At 37.9% G+C, this 22,896-nt stretch overlaps 1 protein-coding gene across 50 annotated transcripts in view; it reads right to left on the bottom strand.

Annotated features, from left to right (window-relative positions):
• The window catches only part of ANK2 (ankyrin 2), a 686,172-nt gene that overhangs the window by 23,250 nt on the left and 640,026 nt on the right, over positions 1-22,896 (bottom strand). For 28 of the 50 annotated variants that reach the window (XM_007999613.3, XM_037986866.2, XM_073017590.1 and 25 more), the window contains 6 exons: positions 22,433-22,529; positions 18,469-18,697; positions 17,237-17,362; positions 14,363-14,485; positions 12,017-12,049; positions 10,030-10,051 (listed from right to left, as the gene is read on the bottom strand). In XM_007999613.3, coding sequence (XP_007997804.1) covers positions 10,030-10,051; positions 12,017-12,049; positions 14,363-14,485; positions 17,237-17,362; positions 18,469-18,697; positions 22,433-22,529 — 630 coding nt within the window. Of the gene's footprint in view, positions 1-1,113; positions 7,312-10,029; positions 10,052-12,016; positions 12,050-14,362; positions 14,486-17,236; positions 17,363-18,468; positions 18,698-22,432; positions 22,530-22,896 lie in introns of all 50 variants that reach the window. The other 22 variants (XM_073017561.1, XM_073017562.1, XM_073017565.1 and 19 more) reach the window with 2 other exon arrangements.

Below are 22,896 nucleotides of genomic sequence, written 5' to 3'. Positions count from 1 at the left end.
CATTTCCAGGTCATTTCTGAAAGGAAACACAGCAGGGATTCACAAGAGATGTTGATCATGAGTTGATTAGGCCATCCTGATTAGTGTGGCCAGAAATAGCGTTTGGTCCTGGTGACCTTGGAGAAACAGGGATAAAAGCATATGCATTTATATGTGTATATTGTATCTGTATGCATATACATCTTTGGGGCAAAGTTTCTGCCTTCTTGCTATTAAGCTTATATACTACTCTCTCCTATAAACTATAATTTTCCCATTCATGTTTAACTCCCACTGATTGATGGGCAGCATTTTAGACCATGGTATAGGAAATTTTGTATAACCTCAATTTAAGAATGGCAGTCTTCATTGTAGAGATATTGGAAGAACACAGGCTACTTTTCAAAGCCATCTATGGTTTCCTTTTTCATAAGTCAAAGAGCCATCATCCCCTCACAGTCAACTTAAACTGTGCAAAGTTTGAGTTTTTGTTGTCTGCTGCATCTAATTAGAGTACATTCTCCATTCATCTACCACATAAATGAAAAGCATATTTTTACCTTAGGTTTGTTTGCTTAAAGTATTTACCAATGGTATCTGAAATCCAACCTTTCTGAATCAAAAACAGATCCACAACAATTAGAATTTCATGTTATGTGAAATCTTCTCAAGCAAATGGCTTCCTAATGATTACAAAATTGTAAGTACAAATTATTTTAAAGTATGCAAAGGTAAGAAGAAAAGCAATGAGTCTTCATACTACGAAACAAAATACAATATATTCATGTGCAAAAGTGCTTAATTTGAGTCTAAGCTCGGGACTTCAGAACAACAAAACTCAAAGCTCGCATGGCCTTATTACGTGCAGAGGCTAAAGAAAGGCAAGATCACTGCTGCCTGGTTATTATGTTTATGTTTTCCATAAGCATTCTCATTACTCAATCTTGAGATTGTTTTCTTAGACAAGAGTATACAAAGAAAGCACAAAACACAAAGGGCTTACACAAACACATTAGCCACTACAGAAAGCTTAAAGAAAATGAGACACAAATCATCAAATAAAACAACATACAAAAAAACTATATCAATTTTATGACATGCGTAGCACAGGGAATCCCAGTGGCTGGCAAATACCTTCAGCATGGTCATGGCCATTTTCATCAGGGATGCGTTCAATCAGAGTCTCAATAGACTCATCCCAAATGGGCCTTGTGTCAAAGATGTCCTCAGGAACTGAGTGCTCGGTCTCAACAGGTGGCAGATTTTCAATTACTGATACTTCCAGGGCACTACTACTTTCATCATCTGAAACTAGTTCCTGCTCCCTCTCTGACTGTGTCAGCCTATCCACTAACTTGGAAGCCTCATCACTAATCTCCTCAAAGAATTCTATGGAATTTCTGTAAAGGTCAAAGAAATGCTCTTTACTTTCTTTTGTGGGGCTCGTGCCACCCCTGCAGGAAGATGTGGTGCTTCTGCTCTTAACTGGCAATCGAGATGTAAGTATCTTTGGTCTTGTGGCCCCTTCTTCTGATTCTAACTCAAGTTCCTCTGCCCTCTCTCTGCTCTCTGTTTCTGTCTCAGTGTAACTTCTGGTTTTTACTGGGCATTTGGTCTTTGAGTCCAAAGAACTAGCATCAGATTCAGATTTGCTTCTATTATCTGGTGCGATGCTTGTCATGTCCTGTCCCTGAGGAGCCACTGTCTCCTGGACAGGGGTGTCTAGATCTGAGAGTTGCTGTTCAACTCTTTGGAGGGGTACTTTGACAGGGAGTTTGGACTTTGGTTTTGCTTCATCCTCCTTATTTTCCTCATCTACACTGGATAGCAAATCTTCAGAAAGGGAACTCTCATACTCTGCAGATGGAGGTGCTGGGGTGGAAGTGGGCATAGTCCTTACAGGAATTTTGGATTTGCTTTCAGTAGAAGGCACATTCTCCATGGGTGCAGTAGGAATTTCAATTACTGATTTCTGTTCTTCTGGGGAAGAATCGGGAGAATCACCACCCCTATCTGAATAAACAGACCTGGTGACTGTGGAAAAATCTAACTGGACTTGTGCAACTGGTTCAGAAGAGTCAGGGCAGGATATCTGCTTTACACCAGACAGAGGAGGCATATCACCCGTTTGCATGGTGGGGAGGTCCTTGGTCCCTACACTAACAGCCTCTTTTGTTGGTGTTTCAGGGGAAGCTGAAATCCCCATTTGGGGGTTAAGTTGAGCATCCGAAGCAGGTATTTCCTCTACTTCCTCACTCAGGTCATCTGGAAGTAAGTCTGCCTCATCATCCACTGTTTCTTTTGATTCTGGAAGTGCTAGTGATTCAGTTGATGTCTCCAGCGGTAGGGGCTCAGCCCCAGTAGCCCCTTCTTTCACATCTTCAGAGAGAGTCTCTTCCCTGGATTCTTGACCAATTTGGAAAAAGTGAAAACTTTCATCTGCATAGGACCTTTTGGTCATATCAATGGCACCACTTCGGGTCATTTCAAACAATTTTCCTTCCTGAAACAGAAATGGGTTTTGCTCACTTGTTGGGGTCCCCTCTTCAGTTGGGGTCCTAGCAGGAGTGGTGTCAGGGGTGGTACCCTGTGATTGTCTGTCTACCATCAAACCAAATATCTTTTGTTCTTCCTCTTTCACACGAGCCTCAAAAGCTTCATCGTCTTCCCGAATTTCACTCCAAGAATCAGAATCCACATCAGTTTTTGTGATGATGACTTTGCTTATTTGTTCACCAACAACTGCTGTTGTAGCTGACATAGTAGGCTCGAAAGATGAAGAGGCATTGTCTGATTGCATTTCCCACAAGGTACTTTCTTGTTGGGATTCCACATTCATGTCCTGGCCCTCAAAATTAGATTCTTTGCTTAAAACAGTTCCACTAGAGGAGCTTTCCACCACAACGTCTTCAACAGGGGATGTGATGGTAACAGAATACACTTCAGAAGAGTGAAAACTTGTGGTGTGATTTGCATCTGTTTGGGTTTTGCTTTCTTCACTAGAGAAAAAAGATTGGGAAGGGACATTTTCATAAGGGCTAGTTATTTGGCGATCATAGATTTCATCCGTCTCAGATAGGTCAGACACAGGAACATCCATGGAAAATCTATCTGTTTGAGTAGTAATGGATGAGTCTTGAGTGGGGCAGTCCTTTGGTAAGTTCTCAAATGTTTCATCAGTTTTTGTGATTTCTGTTTTTTGAATAGAAGATGTGGTGGATATGTCTTCATCTAATTCTTTTCCTTCAGATACCAAACAATGAGGCAAAGAGGACGAAGGTGAAAAGCTTTCACTGGGGCAATCTACTCGTGGAGATTCTGCTCTAGAAACATCAAGCTCTTCTCCTTCTGTGTCTTTTTCATGACTGCCTTGGAGAGCTAATGATTCTTTATAGATGACTGGCTGTTCATCAATATCATCATCAGTTGGACTCTGCAGACCTGAAGAGACAGGAGCAGCTGAGCTGCTAGGACTCATGGCCTCACATCCATGGCCACCACAGATTTCTGGCTGATCAGTGTCTCTGTTTAGCTTATCAAAAGAATTATCTGCAGCTTCAGTGGAAACAGCGTGACTGTCTTCAGCTAAATGGGATTCAGAATCTTTTTCTCCTTCTGATTTACCTGGTTCTTCCTGAATCTCTTCATTCATCTTGAAAGTATATTGTTTGGAAATGATAGGCTGGAATTGTACTTCTTCTGGACTGGAATTGGAGTCCATGCTTGATGGAAGTGGTGAAGGAGGTTGCACTCGAATCACTGGTTCTGGTAAGAGGCCTGAGTCAGCACCTTTTTTTAGCTGTGTCAACTCAGGTTCACTTTCTGAAGAGGAAGACACCTTCCTGCTCTCTGAAGTTACTAACTCAGGGACACCACTTTCATCCTCCCCACTGCCTGTACATTTCGGTTCATCCACGTCTACTGAACAGTCTGCATCTGGGTCAGAGGACGAAGAGGATTCTTCTTGTTTGGGTTCTTTTTTGTAGTCCCTTTTCTGCTTTGCTTCTTGTTCAAGTTCATCGAACATTTTGATTTTGGTTACCATTTTAAACATCTCCTCTTCAGGTGTGAACCTCTTTTTCTCCCCGTTTTCTGAATCATCCTCCTCTGCACATTCATGAATCACAGCTGGTTTTGGTGTACTTACATCTGAGGTTTTGGGTGTAACCTCATAGCTGACTTCTTCGGAGCTGGGGGTGTCGGGAGAAAGGGGACTCTTCCCTGAGCTCTCCATGAGCGACGTCTGCTCAAGACTGTCATCCTCAGCACTGCCGTCAGGGTCTCGGAGTAGCCGGGACCGCACAGAGGCTACTTCCATCAAGAGTTCTGTTTTGGCAACAGCTGCAGGAAGAGGAAAGTGACTTGGAAAAATTCCAGCCTTCATCTTTGGTTCAACAGGGCTGCTTTCCAGAGAGTCACGGCAAGGGGATTCTTTCAGAGGACTTGGCTCCAGAGAATCAGGGGTTTTGTGTGAAGAGTTATCTTCTAGCACAGGGCTGGCTTCCAGAGAGTCTTTGTGGCTCACTGCTAATGAGTCATCAGCCACAGCACTGAGGACTTCGCTATCTCGGCTAGGGAGTGCAAGTTCTAACCCTTGGGGACTTCTAATGACTCCCTGAGGCTTTGATTCAGTTCCTGTATCTGTCTTTACAGAAGCCTCAGGCAGCGGCGAGGCCTTTGTCTCATCTGAGGTGGCTGTGGATTCCTGAGCCTCACTATCAGCTTGTATCTTGTGGGCTGAACTACCAAAGGTAGGTTGACCTTCATCACAGGCTGCCTCCTCAGTCAGTCCTGTGGGTGTCTCTTTAGCTAATGCTACACTACAGCTGCCTGTGCAATCATCTTTTCTTTTAGTGCTTGTGTCTTTGGGAGAGCCTAGAGTGGCCTCTTTCTGAAAACCCTCAGTAGAGGTCTCCGAGCCCTCAGTGACTGTGGCACCTCGCTCTTCAGAGCCACCAGTAATGTCTTTGGTTGTGGGATGCTCTTTTTCTGAATGAATTTCTGTGGTGGTTTCCATCTTGGTGCTTTCCTTTGTTTCCCCAATTTGCTCCTCACTTTTCTTTGGTGAGAAAGAAAGGCTTTCTGGGCTTGTCTCAGGGGTCTCTGCTAGGCCCTCATGCTTATAGCTTTCTTCCGAACTAATCTGAGGGGTCCCCTCCATCAGACTGCCGCACGGAGAACCGGCTACCCCCTCATTCTTTAGGCTTTCAGAACTGCCATCTAAAGCACCGCTTTGTAAAGACAGAGCTGGAAGGAACTCCTCTTTCATGTAGTCGAGTGGAAATGTCGTGTTGAAAGGACTAGTGAGTACTTGGTCTAAATGAAGCTGTGCCTTTTCTGTCTCCTCACTCAGGCGAAATTGTTGGTATTTGTCATTGTCTTCCAACTCTTGCTTAATGACCTCAGAGAAGTCAGTGGAGGTTTTCCTATCTGGGCTGATCTGGAGATCCATGTCTCCCTGCTCATCAGCCATCTTTTCTTTGGGGACTTCGCTCTCTCTGTGGCTTTCTCCTTCAGGTGCTGACTGAACAGGTTCAGGTATTTTGTGACTCAGAATTTTCTCCTTTTCTCCAGCTGTATCTTCTTTCTTAACTCCTATAGAGGAAGCACGAACTCCTCTTTTGGATTCCGTCGTGCCCGTTACCGGGAGTCTCTGGCCTCGTTTGATTGTCTGATTCTCTGTTTTCTGAGTTTCTCTCTGGGTTAGTATTGGCCCCTTTTCTTTTTCTATCCGAACTTTACCTTTCTCTTGTGGCTGCTTTTGTTTTGCTGATTTGTGCTCAAAGAGTCCGGTTTTATGTTTAGAAGGGTCTTGACCTGACTGGAAAGCCTTCATCAGCTCCCGAACAGACATGGTTTCTTCGATCCTCTCTGTTTTTGAAGTGGGGGATACAGGTGGTTGCTTTTCTGTTTTGCCAGAAGGTGACATAGGCAGGTGCTTTTCGGTTTTCCCAGCTGTTGATACAGGTTGGTGCTTGTCCGTTCTTCCGGACGGTGAAACAGGCAAGCGTTTTTCTGTTCTTCCAGGCGATACTGGCGGGTGTTTTTCTGTTCTCCCGGAGGGCGATACAGGTGGACGTTTGTCTGTTTTGCCTGAAGGTGAAACGGGTGGGTGTCTTTCTGTTTTTGTAGATGACACAGGGGAGTGCCTTTCAGTTTTTGTCGAGGGTGACACAGGTGAGTGTTTCTCAGTTTTACTCGAAGATGACATAGGTGAATGTCTTTCCGTTTTTGCAGAGGGTGACACAGGTGAGTGTTTCTCAGTTTTACTTGATGGTGATACTGGAGGGTGCCTTTCAGTTTTGGCAGAAGAGGAAAGAGCAGAGTGTCTTTCTGTTTTAGAGGAGGGAGACCCTGGCGCATGTCTCTCTGACCTCAGAGAGGGTGATGCAGCTGGATGTGTCCTGTGAGTGGTCTTTTTTGGCACGTCCTCCTTGCCTTTGACTCTGATGGGCAACTTGCTTCGACCTTTCTGTTCATCTTCCACTCGCTTCTGAAGGGCCTTTACTTTGTCCTTTATGGAACCAATGGGAGTTTCTTCTATCAAAGGAGATGTGGCCTTGACAGTGGGAAGAGGTTCAGGGGCTAAACCTGGGTCTTCATCTAATGACTCTTCTGAACTACCATTTTTAAGTTCAGCTTTCTCTGCACTAGCTTGTAAACCTTCCTCTTTTTGTTTCTGCTTTTCTTTTAATTTCCTTCTTACTGGCTTCTTTATTCCCAAGCTTGGTTTTTGCTGTTTCTGTGTACTCTGTGTCTCATCTGGGGGTATGTCTTTCCCTTCCTTTTCAGAGCTCTTGCCAACAGCCAGAGTCTCACGTTTCTTCCCTGCCTTATCTTGAACTGTCTGTAGCTGCTCTGAGTCTTTCTCTACTTTTCCTTTTATCTCTTTATCTATTCTAACTTCTACACATGGATATTCAGTGATTTCTAAAGGTGCTTTTTGCCTAGCCTCTTCTATTTCCTCATCACTGACAATAACCCATTCTTCTTCCACTAATCTTCTCTCAGACCGAGAGCTCTGCACACTGCCTTCATCTCTTGTGCAGGTTCCACTTCTCAGGATTTCATTCACTTTCTCTAAGTCCTCTTTAACTCTTTCAACGATTTCAAAAGGCTCTCCTGGCTCTTCCTCAGCAGCCTTCACCAGCTCCTTCACTTTAATAGAACCTGCCTTATCAGACACATCTGTGGTCAAGATGGCGGTCATTTTGATCAAATCTTGTTTCATCTCAGAAACTTCAGAGAGCAAGTCCGGACTTGCTAGGACAGGAACTTCATTAACGAGGTGACTTTTCAGGACAGATGTTTCTGTAGATTCTGTCTCATCATCTTTGATGTGAATGAAAAACATTGAAAGTAAAATGGAAATCAAAAAATATATTGGCAAATGTAATCAGGACTGAAACGACACAGCGTCTTTTCCTGTGGTGGTGGTGGGAGGGGCAACAAAATGGGCTGGGAATGGTAGATCCACAAGACCTCAGGGTACAAGAGCAAAGCAAGGATAACGGAAAAAAAACAACTGAAAAGGAAAAATGAGCAGGAAATAACTTGCTTAATTTTTCTCACTTGTAGCACATCCACACATACAACAAAGCTAAAACAAGACATACACACACACAAAAAAACTACATATCAAAACAAAGAACGCAGTGAAATTACACAGAGGTATCTCAAGATTGTTCAGACGTTACAGATCAATGTTGAAAAAAAAAAAACCATGGAGAAAAAAAGCATTAGAAATTGCAGAAAGTTGATTTCCTCTAGGAGAAAGCCAGTAGTAGCAAGCTCAGAAAAACATCTAATGATGTATATACATTTTTAATCATATAAAAATCTGAAATTCAGTATGTTTAGTTCTACCAATATACAAAGACTATATAAAATATATCTGAATCAGCTGCAAACCGGCATTTCATCTAAGGGAAATTCACACCTAACAATGAAACAGTCTGATGCTAAGAGGCATGGTCCTTTCCTTGGAGCAACCTCCTTGTTTAGACACAGAATGGAAAGACCAAGGAGGGAAATAAAGGAAAGGAAAGAAAAACAACAGAAACAATAATTGTGATTAAACTTATAAGTGAGTCCAAAGTTAAAATGTGATGCATGGCAACCCAAGTCAGAGACAGTCACACAGGACACACACACAGTTTATGTAAGCCAAGTTATTTCCATGCAAAGCAAAGGTGTAGTAAAACTGCTGGGAGAGGCGGCCTTGCTGAAACGCATGGGCAGGAGGATGGCAGGAATTTAGAACAGATATGTAAAATGTTACTGTGGCAAAGTGTACTTATTTCTCTACGAGTCCATGCATAAGCTGCTGAAGGTGGTATATTTGAGGCTTAGGTTGTGGGGGCTTATACCCATTAAAGGTAAGGAAGAAAACTCAGTAAACTCTTCTAAAATGTGCTCATAAAAAGACTTCAGGTAAGAGTCCCATCCACAGAGCCCTTCTTTAGAGATTAGTTTACACCTAGATGAAAATAATCTAATGATTATCTTTAAAACAAAAGCAAACATGAGTCTGTATTTAAAACTTTTGAAACACTCAAAACACCTAGAAATCCTTCAGGAAAATCCATGGCATTATAGCAACATGGTAACATTTTTTATCTTTCTTTTCTTTCTTTCTTTCTTTCTTTTTTTTTTAACAATTGAGCCATATGGATGAATTAATTTTTAATTCTTACTAGTTTGTATCGGGGAGCAAAGTAAGAGGCCATTTAAATAAATGGAGTAGTTCTGAAGAAGAAAGTGAGAGAATAAAGTAAAATCACTTAAAAAAAGGAATCAATGAAGGCAATGTGACATGTCATATACACAAAAGTGCCTTCTCTTGGGAGAATCTGTGTTTGTTGAGGAGATACAGTATGTGAATATGTGACTATTCCAGATCTGAATAATGCTTTAACATGAGGGTAAGCCTCATTCAAAGCAACTTCAAAAACTTGGTAGTAAATTACATTGTCCTAGGACTTTTAAAAAAAAGCCCTCAGATCATTGTATAGGGCCAAATGAGCATATTGAACATGGTTCTAAGTTTTCTCATTTTAGGAATATACTCTGAAATACAGCAAATCAAAATAAACTCTGAAATAAAATTTATTGATATTCAATAAACTTTGAAAATCATATTTTTAAAAAGCATTTGGGGCACGAAAGCAGAAATCTGTAAAATTCAACTGGAGCTTCCACATAAGAAGCCAGAGAGTCACTAGAAACAGTCCAACAAACTAAAATGTTAATTGGCTATTACAAACCTGAAATGAGTTCTACGACAGCTCTTTTAAGGTCTGTAAAAAACAGTTCTCTCTCTACTAGATCAGGTTTGGGATTTGCATCATTATTTAAAATTAGCCCTATAATAATATGCTGTTGTGATTAGTAACTTTATCAAGGAGGTTTTAATTTTTGCATTCTTGGCCCTTCATTTTTGTTTATTTTTGTTTTGTTTTGTTTTGTTTTCAGAAAGTTTTCACAGAAGTCTGTTAGACCTCAGCTCTAAAGACGTTGGTTACACTTCACCACAGTAAAAAGTGCAAGAGTGGGATGGGGGAAGGGGCAGGCATTGGATGGGGTTAGCTTCAGCTAAGAACTATTAGACAGTATCACTTTTGCAGGAGTATCCTACAAAAATAATGAGCTCTCTACAGAAGTCACTATTGCATTACATAAAAAGTGATACTGTCATGTCAGTGCTTAAAAAATAATGAGATGACAATGTTATGCTAACAAATGGACAAAACGGTAGGGTGGGTTTCTAAACAAGCATAACAGCAATACCAGGGTTAACAAGGATGTCAAAAGAAAGTGAATGCTTAGATGAATAATCATTGCATTTTACTGCTAATTAGCTCGCAAATCAGGTATATTTGTAATTTAACTGGCCAAGCTGCTTTTATAAATATATTAATGATTAATAAGGATAATATAAAAATTTAATTACTATAGTGGTTAGTAATAGCAACTAGCTTGCATTTTAATTCATGCTTCTTTTTATGGTAGCCAGCTTTCAGACAAACTCAATTTTCTTTAAATTCTTACTTTTTTCTGATGTCATATCGATCTGAAAGAAAACATACATAAATTGAATGGTTACAAATACTGCCTTGGCTCATAGCCCCTGGTGTGCACAAAAAGCTCCTATCCGTAATTATACATGTTGGGTGACACCATAGCCATAGGAAGGTCAGAGTAATTTGCTACAGTTTTTCCTGAGAGTCTCCATGATTCTTATACTGACTTTGGAAAAAAACTTCTGTTTTCTAGACACTACAGGTAGAAAGTCCTTTCTAGCATGTTAATCCTGGAAAGATATGACCCAGGCTGGTTTTGATGTTGGGATACATATTTATTAGGGAATAAGTCAGAAAAAGAGTGAAGTCAGTATTAAATAATAAGTTTCCATTTAATGGAGAAAAAGGAAAGGATGAGAAACAGCAATGCTAGGGTGATATGTTCTACAGAAGTAGTTTCATTATCATTAATAATAAGTCAGCATTCCAGATACTGAAAAGAATATGAACTGGATCTATTGCCCTGAATAGTTCCACAAAGTATTCAGTAGGAAAATCATCTAACAGGAAAAAGTGATTTGTGAACAGGGCAAAATTGGCTTCCCTATCATTTTTAACAGCTGTGGTGGTAGGGTCACTGAGTACAGGAAGGAAACGGAATATGTGAAGCAAAGAGTGACTGTGCAGTTGAGGGAAAGAATGACTTCAGTCTTAAGTCGGTTGTGTATATGGCTATGTACGGCAGGACAGTGAGTCTATAATCACCCTTCTCGCCCTGCTCCATTGCCAAGGTATCAGAAAAAAAGTGAATCCAGGGCATCTTCTGAACTGATATGGTCTTACATTTTAAGCTGGTGGGTATAAGTGTATTTATTATATTTTTTTATATTTGTTATTTTGAATGCATTGGAATAACATTTAAAAAAAAGAAAACTAGTATATTTGAAAACATTTACATAAAACTAATAACATATGCATCTGTCTATCTTAGAAACAAATACATTGTTTTAAGTTTTCCAATTATGTTTTTCATTTCTATTATAATATTTGGGCATTTTCAGATCTTTATAATGGAGACAAACACACATTTGCTTTAAATATTGAAGCAGGTTTAATTCATACAGCTATTTATTCAAGGTAACCTCTCTAAGACTTGCTTTCTTCATCTATAATGTAATATTTAATAACAAACACCTCATAGGTGGTTGTGAGAGATCAATATTGATGAGGCATGTGCAACACTTAGTAAAGATCCTACTTTATAAGAAATTCTTATTATTAGCATAGTTCTGCATTATAATATTATAGCCTAAGGAATCTACTATATGCCTCTTAAAGTTTTTTGGTCTCAGTGTTTATCAAACTCTTTGGTCTTAGGGCCCCTTTACACTCCCCAAAATTACTGAGGAGCCTGAAAAACTTCTGATGGTGAGTGATATGTATAAACAGATACCTGTATTACAAATGAAGGCTAAGAAAATGCTAGAACCTGAGTATGCAAGCATACATTCCACTAATTGCCAGAGTGGCAATGTCATCACATGTAGTATAGACTCTGGAAGACTCCTCTATAGTTTGTGAGGATATAGAAGTTTAAAAAGCAAATAATGTCTTAGTACATTAAAAATGTAGTAAATTTTACTAAATGTAGTAAATTAAAAATTAATTAATTAAAAATTAAGACATTAATAACATCTTAGTATAAAAAGAGTTTCAACCACTAGATGTCTTCCGACTAAGAACCCCTGAGATAATGGTTTAGCTCTCAGTAGTTGGTGGAGAAAGATAGTATTGCATAGAGACATGGCAACAGTTTATAGGGAAACTTTACTATTCCCTTAAGTTGCTCCACAAGATGAGAAAACAGAGGCTTAGAGAGGTTAAGTGAAATTGTGCCCCTTTAATTACTAAGAAGAACCGCCTACCCCTTCTAAGAACACAGGTTAACTATGTGCTCTTATTAGTGGTTACAGCAATGACACAGCCGTTAACAAATGACACTGTCATAAAATTACCTCTTCCTCCTGTTCTTGATCTGACTCTGATTCCTTTCCGCCCCAAGATGCCATGCAAGATGGAAAAAAGAGAGAAGGAAGAGTAGAGAGTATTTAGAAGAAAAGGAAAGAGTAAATAAATACCCTTTCAACAAGCATCAACAGGCAAGCATACAGTTAGCATACTCTTTTTTTCTTACTAACAGTTTATAGAAGACAGGCAGAAAAGAGGATTGGCTTAAATACAAAGTTTATAGATTCAAGAGACAAAAGAACCAATATTATAAATTTACTAATTTCAGATACTAGGTCACCACAGCAGTCTCAAAGTTTGACCTTAAATGAACTGGATGGCATTTGTCTTTAGAAATAGTGATGATAATATCCCAATCATTACAGATATTGAATGTGATGATAATATCCCAATCATTACAGATATTGAAAATATTAAAAGCTACAAAGAAGCGTGTATATTTTTATATATGGTGAAAAATTTTCAATACACAGGCAATATTTAGAAGCGTTATTCTAACAAAGAGCTACTAAATTATTTCTTTTCTTTCTTTCTTTCTTTTTTTTTTTTAAATAGAGACAGGGTCTTGCTATGTTGCTCAGGTTGGTCTTGAACTCCTGGACTTAAGCGATCCTCCTGCCTTGGTGTACCAAAGTGCTGGGATTACAGGTGTGGGCCATGGTGCCCAGCCAAGAGCTATTAAATACTAAGGTATATTTTCAATATACAATCTCTGGCATTTTTTTTTCTTTTTGAGTTACAAATTAGAAAATTGTACTGGACTATCACAGCATTAATAGCTGTGTCTGCTATGTCTTGACTTAGAAATAAAATGTAATAATAAAGTTAATGCTTTCTCTTAGAGCACACTGAAAGCTCACTGAAATCAGCCAAAGCTCAGTCATCTTTCTGTAACACTCAGGTGGCTTGCCCGCAGCAGTACATATTTCTCTGTGGCTCTTATTGGCATACTGCCTCCGCTGACTCACTACTAATCAGCAATACAAACCCCGAAACACATTATGCACCATCAAAATGCAATGAAATTATGTTCATTTGGGTTGACATACCCATTTCTATATTTTAATTCTTGGAATAACATGTATATTTACATATATAAATAATATTTTATTTTATTCATTTAATAAAAAGTTACAATGTCAAACCTAATGCTACGAGCTTTTCTCTATATGGTTGATCTCTATTTACAAAGAATAATTCATTAAGCAAATACAAAATTTGACAATTGTGGTGGGGAAAAAGAAATATGGGACATTTTTTGTTTTGTGATGTCAAGATTTAAGATTTTAAATATATCCCTACTTCCCCTCCAGGTCTCAGCAGCCGCCACTCATCACCCTGCCCAACCTGTTATATAGACACTGACAACTTCTGCATCCACCTATAGATTGTCATGTGGGAGCTTCCTATTCAAAAGAAATATTGGTTAAAAAAAGTTTAAAAGAATGAAACATAAATTATCCACATTTAATTGATTTAGTTGTCTTCTTTGATTTCATCAGAGTATTCAAGGAATTACGTGATGGGGAGAGGTTTGAAAAGAAAATAATTCCTGTAGGTAGACTTGGGGTCAGAATTAATGTATTTTTTCTTTTCAACAATGTTTTAAATCTACTCCTCATAACATGGCGATATGTTTTTTACTCATCAACTATTTCTACTATTTTTTATTCTAACTAACAATTTACACAAGTTATGTTGCCTAATCTGCCCTTGAACTCCTAGGCTCAAGTGATCTTCTCACCTCAGCCTCCAGAGTAGCTGGGACTACAGGTGTGCACCAACACACCAGTTTATATACTCCTAAAATATGATAAGTTAGAAGATTAATAATTACTTAGAAAAAATAAAATATCACGGGGCAGCTCTGAATTTAATAATATGTAAGCCACCTGTGAATTGGTAGTAAACAGAGGCTGATGAACTCTAATATTTTCATAGGGCCAAATGCGCTAGTATGGTTTCAGGAAAGCACATGAAAACAATAATGAAGAAAAGCCAATTAGTTTTAAAAATTTCTTCAAAAAGTTAAATCTGAAGTCACATTTTCTTACTTCCATGCCCATTGTGTATTAATATAATTTTTGCATCAAAGTGCATTTAATGTTAAATCAGGTGGCACTACGATTTTTCTTAAGTGGAAATTGTAAATTTGACAGAGAATCAAACGTGATTATTACATGTGCTTTCATTCAGTCTTTGTTTGTATTCATTTTATTGGTCAGTGCAAAAGTAATTGCTGTTTTTGCCATTACTTTTGCACTGACCTAATACAAGATTTAAAAATCAATTCCTACACTACCTGAATTGCACTATAGCAGATTTTACAATACCTTTGTATAAATCGGCAAAGTGATGTTTAAGTTGCAAATAGCTTGATGCACCAGGCCTCTTGTGGATTTTGGCTCCTTCATAAATGATAGTCGTCCGCAGGGTTCCTGAGTCGTATCGCGTACCTTGAACAAGACAAACATACATGCTTCACCCATATTTGACGTGCAGTATTTACTTTAACTAGATGATGCTTGAAAAGGGAAAGTAAAATTCATTTGTTAATGCTAGGTAAGAACTCAAAGGATTTCCTTTCTCTTTTCCTATTACCATTTGGAAAGCCTTTTTAAAAATCATTCAGCTTTCTTTTTTAGTCTTATTTAAGTACAGTAGACAAAAATTGCATATATTTAAGGTGTACAATGTGATGATTTGATATATGTATACATTGTGAAATGATTAGCGTATCAAACTAATTAACATATCAACCACCTCAACCCCCTTTGTGTGGTGACAACACTTGAGATCTCTCTTAGCAAATTTCAAGTATATAATACATTACATACAATTAACTATAGTTCAATGCTGTACATTAGGTCTTCAGAACTTAGCTCTTAAAATAATTATGGTAAAATATACATAACATACAATTTGCCATTTTTACTATTTTGAGGCAGAAAATTCAGTGGCATTAAGCACATTCACAAAGTTGTATAAGCACTACCTCTATCCAGAACGTTTTTCATCCTATGTCCCCATTGAACAACAGCTCCCCATTGCCCTCTTGCCCAGTCCCTAATAACCTCTATTCTACTTTCTGTCTCTATACATTTGCCTATTCTAGGAACGTGTAGAAATGGAGCCATATAGTATTTGTGTCTGCCTTATTTTACTCAGCATAATGTTTTCCAAGTTCATTCATATTGTATCATGTGTCAGAATTTCATTCCTTTTTAAAAAAATTGTGATAAATATATGTAACATAAAACTTATCATTTTAATTATTTTTAGGTGTCTAGTTTGGTGGCATTAAGTACATTCACATTCTTGTATAATCATCACTACCTTCCATCTTTGGAACTTGTTAATCTTCCTAACTGAAATTCTAGTATCTATTAAACAATAATTCCCCATTCTCCCCTTCTCCTGTCTCTAGCAACTACTCTTCTACTTTCTATCTTTATTTCATTTCAAGGAGAGGTCAAAAAAATAAATTAAAAAAAAAATACTTTCTCTCTTTATGAATTTGACTACCCTAGATATCTCATATAAGTGAAATCATACAATATGTGTCCTTTTGTGTCTAGCTTATTTCATTTACCATATTGTAGCACAAATTAGAATTTCCTTCCTTTTAAAGACTGAATAGTATTCCACTACATGTGTATACCACATTTTGTTTGTGGACATCTGGACTTCTGGGTTGTTTCCATTTTGGCTACCATGGCTAACGCTGCTAAGAACATTGGTGTGCAAGTAATTGAGTCTCTACTTTAAATTCTTGTGAGTGTACACTGAGAAGTGAATTGCTGAATCATATACTAATTTTATATGTAACTTTTTGAGGAAAAACTGTAGTGTTTTCCAAAGTGGCTGCACTATTTTGCATTTCCACCAGCAATGCATTAGGGCCCCAATTTGTCTACATCCTTCCTAACATTTGTTTATTTTCTGTTTGTTTGTTTTAGTAATAGCCATCCTAATGGGTATGGAGTGGTATCTCTTCATAGTTTTGATTTGCATTTCCCTACACTGTTGAACGTCTCTTCATGTGCTTATTGACCATCTGTGTATCTTCTTTGGATAAATGTCTACTGAAGCACTTTGCTCATTTTGTATTGGGTTGTTTGTAGAATGATTCTGCACATCAATGATATCAAACATTAGCTTAATTATATAGCTGTCTATGTTAAATGGATCCATTACTCCGAGCAGTTACTGCTTAATGTGGTGATCTGTAAGAATCTATCATCAGTCAAGCAAAACAATTGAATCAGAAATGGCACAATGAGAGAGACTCAGTAGAGATCTTGGGAAAACTGAATAAGAGGTTTGCAAGCACATGTTTGGAAAGAAAATAAGGGGTTAAAATAAAAAGAGTCATTGCTGATGAACAGTTGGAAATGAGTAGGTGAAGTAGGACTGAAAAAAAAAAAAAAAGACAGAAGCCAGCCTATACCTGATAGGATTGAGCGTTAGGACCGCTAGATTAGCGAAATAAATTGTGAGAAACAAGAAAAATGAGCTTGGAAAATAAAGCAGAGTAGAATTTATTACCTCCTTTTTTTTTCCTGAATCTCTTATTCATTCATTTGTGATCCCTTTTAGATTGGAATCTAAAATGAAACTTGCATATATCACCTCAAATCCCTAACTTGGATTAGGGATTTGTTGTCTTTGTTTAGAGACATGCTGTTTATTGAATGAGTTTATGAAAATTCTCTATGCTGTTTATTGAATGAATTTATGAAAATATATCAAGTCTATAGCTCTATCGGAGATAATTTCTTATTAGCTTAAGTGAGACCTGGGTCTTTTGAGAGATTTTATTATAAAAAGTTGCCACTAAGAACTCTTTTGATCTCTACACTTGTGAAGTTCACATATATTTTTAAATCTAAGCATAAATATTTAAAAGTTTTAATAGAATAGACTTTCCTTCAAATTTGGAAAATACTGATCGCTGTACCTAATTAATGAGTTGGCTATTATTTGTCCTGTTCTCATCCTTAAATATAGTCTATAAAAATTCATGTTGACTTTGAACCTCAAAAATAAAAATGATTGGTTTCCCAGGGCAGTAAAACATTATAAATATGGTTAAAAAGAAAACTCTCAAGATGACTGAAAAGCAAAAATTTTCTGTTACTAAAGGAAGTCAAATTCTTCCTTGATCTTGAAAAAAAAGACATCACAAAATTCCATATATATATTACCTTGACAAATAGAGGAAGTCTATTTTCTTTGAAGGCAAAAAAACTGAATATATGATGCTGGCCACTTTTAGTTAATGGAACTAAGTTGCCGAAACAATCAACATAGATGGGTTTTCCTTCTAACACCTGAGTGAAAACAGAGAGAAATAACAATAAAGTAGCTGCAATTACAACTTGTTGTTTACACAGAGAAGTAGTAGTACTACTTGGAACTTCAAATTCTTATAATACACATACAACAACCTTTAAATTGACAACTGACATTCTATCTGTGGCACAGCATGTCCAGCGCTCTTTCTTCTTACTAGTAATGGGAATCATTAATGCATGGTAGCATATAATGTTCTCATTGTAAAAACTGTATCCCATTATTCCACAAACCCAAAATATGTTTAAATCCTAAATTTAACTTATGCTTGGGTAATTTTTTTTTTTTTTTTTTTTTTTTTTTTGAGATAGAGTCTTACTCTGTTGCCCAGGCTGGAGTGCAGTGGTGTGATCCTGGCTCACTGCAACCTCTGCCTCCCGGGTTCAAGCAATTCTCCTGCCTCAGCCTCCCGAGTAGCTGGGATTACAGGCATCTACCACCATGCTTGGCTAATTTTATATTTTTGGTAGAGATGGGGTCTTGCCATGTTGGCTAGGTTGGTCTCGGACTGGTGACCTCAGGTGATCCACCCACCTCGGCCTCCCAAAGTGCTGGGATTACAGGCATGAACCACCACACCTGGCCTGCTTGGCTAACTTTTGGCATCATAATGAGTCAGGTTACTGGATTTCAACACCCAAAGACCTACACTGATGGAAAATTCTGAAATAAGAAAAAGTAATGTAGAAAAGCACTAGACATCCTGCTTCAACATTTATGCAAAAGGATATACTTCCCAGACTGTTTTAGTTACTATTAAAAAATAAGGACAACAAGGAAAGCTAAAAACATCTAAAGTACTACAGTCACTTACATACTTTGAGTTTATCAATAACTCATAATTTTTCCTCAAATAATCTTTAAAGGAATCATCTTACCTTCTCACATACACCAGTCAGTCCCACTGAATAGGTCCAAAATGACTAAAAATGGCAGATTTTGGATATTGACCTAACTAATCAAGATGTGAACTGGTCTTTCACTTTTTAATTATTCTATTTATTAAATTATATTTGAAATGTAATCTATTAATACAGGTATAACAGCATGGCATAAATTATTATTATCGTTTTTGGTACAGTACCTCCACATCCCTGCTTCTGGCCACCTCAGCAAAATTTTCTTGTTGTTCAAGGGTCTTATCCACTTTATCATCAGTCATGCAGAAGCATCTCAATCTGGCTTCAATTGGGTCATGTGACTTGGCAAATACTACAAATTTGGCCATATAAGGTACGCAGATAATTTCTCTATATACTTGTGATGCAAAAGTAACGGATTCCTGGATCTGTCGACAATCTATCAGCCAGAACCTAATAAAATAAATAAAGTCAGTTATCTAAAGTTCAAAGTATACCATGTGAAAAATAAAATCAGTTCCTTCAATATGATCAAAATAGTCAACAAATGCTTCTTGGAAATAAGGAAGTGAGAGAGGGAGATAATGAAAGAAAGTCAAAGGAAAGCAAAAGCAAGACAGGAAAAAAAGGAAAGGTAGGAGGATAGATGGGAAGGCAGAAGGGAGTGAAGAGAAGAGAGAAAGACATCAGGTTTTTAAGATCAACTATTAAATATTGTATTTCTAATTTTCTTTTTTAGAAACTCTTCTGAATATTCAATTTTCTGAACTATATATTTAGTGTTTTAGAATCCTTTAGTGGAGTGAGCTCAATAGCAGACACAAGACAAGGATCTCACTGCACGGTTTTCTATTTTCCTTGATTCCCCCTCCCTAGCTGTCATTTCATTTCCTGAAACTTTTTTCAACAAAATCTATCCAGCTTTTCCTCCCCTCATTATTCTTTTCCAAGGAACTCTCTAATCACTAAAGTGGAATCAACCTAACCATTTTTTAAAAATGGCTCCAGAACTCCTAAGTATTGCTGAATATAATTCATAGAATTAATTATTGGCTCTAATTAATGACTTGATGATTTCCAGCCTCAACTAAGTCTGTGACATTGACTGGCAATTTTGTGCTCACTATAGTAACGTTACTAAATCTTATGACACTCTTTAAGCTTCACCCCTCACCACAGGCCGTAAGAGAGCTAACTTCACAAAGAAAGTCAAGGTCATTAGATGGAAATATTTTCATTTTGTTATTTTATACTTCCAAAGGGTATTTTTTTTAAGACATTGTCACACTCTGTCACTAGGCTGGAGTGCAGTGGCGCTATCTTGGCTCACCGCAACCTCTGCCTCCCGAGTTCAAGCAATTCTCCTGCCTCAGCCTCCCAAGTAGCTGGGACTAGTGTGCACCACCATGGCCAGCTAATTTTTGTATTTTTAGTAGAGATGGGGTTTCACCATGTTGGCCAGGATGGTCTCAATCTCTTGACTTCGTGATCTGCCCACCTCAGCCTCCCAAAGTGCTGGAATCACAGGTGTGAGCCATCACACCCAGCCCTTCCAAAGTCTTATTCTATATTCTTGTGCTTTAGAATATTTTGCCCATGATTACTATCCTTCCCCTGGCCCATTTCCCATAATTTGAAATTATCATTACTAACATTTTGTAATTTTGTTTTTCGATTTCTGCATCTTAAAGTCATGAAATTTTCTTATTCTCTTACCCTCTCTTTCTTTCAAGTTCCTGACCCACCTGTCTTTTATTCTTACTGTGCTAAAATATACATAACATAAAATTTACCATTTTAACCAATTTTAAGTGTACAATTCAGTAGCATTAAATACATTCACAATGTTGTGCAACCATCATCAATATCCATTTCCAGAACTTCTTCATCACCCCAGACAGAAACTGTACCCGCTAAATAACTTCCTATTTCCCCCTTACTTCAGTCCCTTTAAATCTCTATTAAACTTTCTTGTCTCTATAAAGTTGCCTATCCTATGTACCTCAAATAGGTGGACTTTTGCAATGTTAGCTCTTTTATGTCTGGCTTATTTCAATTAGCAGAATGTTTCTAATGTTCAGCATAGTTCCTAGCTCATGGCGAGCACTTGGTTACCTTCCTCTTTCTACTGACCTAATTCTGTTCACTGTTTCTTCAATTGTTTGGTAGTTAAATTATTAGTACAATAACATAATTCCTCCTCACTTTTTTGATATTTTAATTGGCTTTATTTTATTCACTTATTTTTTACATGTTCTCACAAAATAGCTGACTTTTTAAATGCAACAGCTTTTTTTTTTTTTTTTTTTTTTTTATTTTTGAGACAGAGCCTCACTCTGTCCCTCAGGCTGGAGTGCAGTGGCGCGATCTGGGCTCACTGCAAGCTCCGCCTCCTGGGTTCAAGCTATTCTCCTGCCTTAGCCTCCCAAGTAGCTGGGACTACAGGTACGTGCCACCATGCCTGGCTAACTTTTTTGTATTTTTAGTAGAGATGGGGTTTCACCGTGTTAGCCAGGATGGTCTTGATCTCCTGACCTTGTGATCCACCCGCTCGGCCTCCCAAAGTGCTGGGATTACAGGCATGAGCCACCATGCCTGGCCTTATTTTTGTATAGTATTTTTATTTTCATGTAGTTCTGGGGCTTTTGGTAATCTTTAAATTGCCAAATAAAAATTGTATATATATTTATGGTGATTCATCACTTCTTAATCTACCCTGTAAGACCTTTTATAAAGTGTTGCCAACCAATAGTCCTACATTTTGTTTGTTTGTTGTTTTGTTTTGCTTTGCTTTGTTTTGTTTTGTTTTTGTTTTGAGATAACGTCTCTGTCATCCAGGCTAGAGTGCAGTGATACAATCATGGCTCACTGCAGCCTTGACCTCTCTGGGCTCAAGAGATCCTGCCACTTCAGCCTCCCTGGTTCCTGGGACTACAGGTGTGCGCCACCATGTCCAGCTAATTTTTGTATCTTTTTTGTGAGAGACAGGGTTTCACCATGTTGCCGAAGCTAGTCTTGAACTCCTAGGCTCAAGCGATCCACCTGCCTTGGCCTCCCAAAGTGCTGGGATTACAGGCATGAGCCACCAGGCCCAGCCTCAAGCATTATTTTTGAATTATAGACTACATGGATAATTGTTGCTATCCCTCACTACACCTTCTCATTCTATCTTTGCATCTTTGCTCGTGTTATTCTTTTTTTCACTTTTATCTGCCTATTAGGTTCCCACACATGTCTCAAGTCACCTCTTCTCAGATACCCTCTCTAGCTATCCCAATTCGAACACCCTTCTCTCATTCTTTTACTCCCTCTGGTCTATACCTCTTATTCAGAACACGTCATCTTCTGGATTACAGTATAGATGCTAAATTGGCAAAACACATTGAAACACAGAACTGTAGACTCAATAGTTGTGTCTCTGGGTGGCTGGAACTATAAACATGTGCCACCACACCCAACTATTGCTATGCCATTACTTAACTATTCATGCACTTTTATCTTTTCTCCCTCACCCCAAATAGGAATGTACATTTTAATTACTCTCATCTTCAGTTTTCTCATCTGTAAAATGGGCATAACGTCTCTTGCCCTACTTAAGTCACAAAGTTGTTGCAATGTCAAGTTAAAGAGCGGTAACAATGCTTATCAATCAATTAAAGACCAAACGAATGGGAATTAACTTTAATCAATTGAGTTAATGTGTGCATAAGCAATAAAACTAGATTGCTTCACCGTTTTAAAGATGCATAATACAAAAATAAGAAATGTGTATAAGAGCCACTGAAGCCTCGAACCTTTTAAAGAAACCATGGTGAGATTTGTGCTGTTATGATTCTGTTGGAAAAGTAATTCAGGCTATTTTGCTGACAACAGGAAATTATCATTCCTAAGGATTTTGGAAGTACAAAAAGCAGCAACTGCTACTGACCAAGAATCATACAGGCAAAGCAGACAATCACTCCTTTTCCTTAGATTTTAATCGGATTGGTAGTACTTTGTTACTGTATTATCACTATTCTATTTGCTGACAGATCTAGTTTAAAATATTAAAGCAAAGGCAAGCCATATTTAAAATCAAATGAGAAAATAACTTTCAAACAATAAAGAAACAAAATAAAACAAAACAAAGGGCAGTTTTTTTGGAAGGGAACATATCATAGTGGGCTTTTCTGTGCTATATAACGATACCTGGCAGACACGTTTGTTGTAAAGGAAACACATTCATTGACAAATGTTAATGGCGTAGTTCCTGTAATATCTTCCCACTGAGCAGGGGTGGTTCCACCTGAAATAATACGATTGTTGAAAAAAATCAGGCAAAACTCCAGACTCTAGATTCTAAAATAAAGTCTTTGCGGTTTTGTCTGTGTTCACCAGCCCAATCCAACCCCTCAAAATGACACACTGAAAACAAAATGACTAAAACCTACATGCGAAAAAATGACACATTGAAAATAAACAGCAGACTAACACTCAAGAAACTAAGCTTTAGGGTAGTTATTTAAATAAGTGTTTATTAAGCCTTCTGTTCTCTGCCTAACATTCTGAAGCTTTTATTATAATTGCTAGGCTCTGAAGATAATTTTGAATTGTATACAGTTGATTATTTTAAAATATCCTTTGACCAGCTAAGGAGCTAAACACTTTGTTAA

The sequence above is a fragment of the Chlorocebus sabaeus genome, chromosome 7 (genome assembly GCF_047675955.1).
Source record: "Chlorocebus sabaeus isolate Y175 chromosome 7, mChlSab1.0.hap1, whole genome shotgun sequence".
Taxonomy (NCBI): Eukaryota; Metazoa; Chordata; class Mammalia; order Primates; family Cercopithecidae; genus Chlorocebus; species Chlorocebus sabaeus.
The sequence above is the reverse complement of the archived record's forward strand: the minus strand, read 5'-3'. Positions and strand labels throughout refer to the sequence as shown.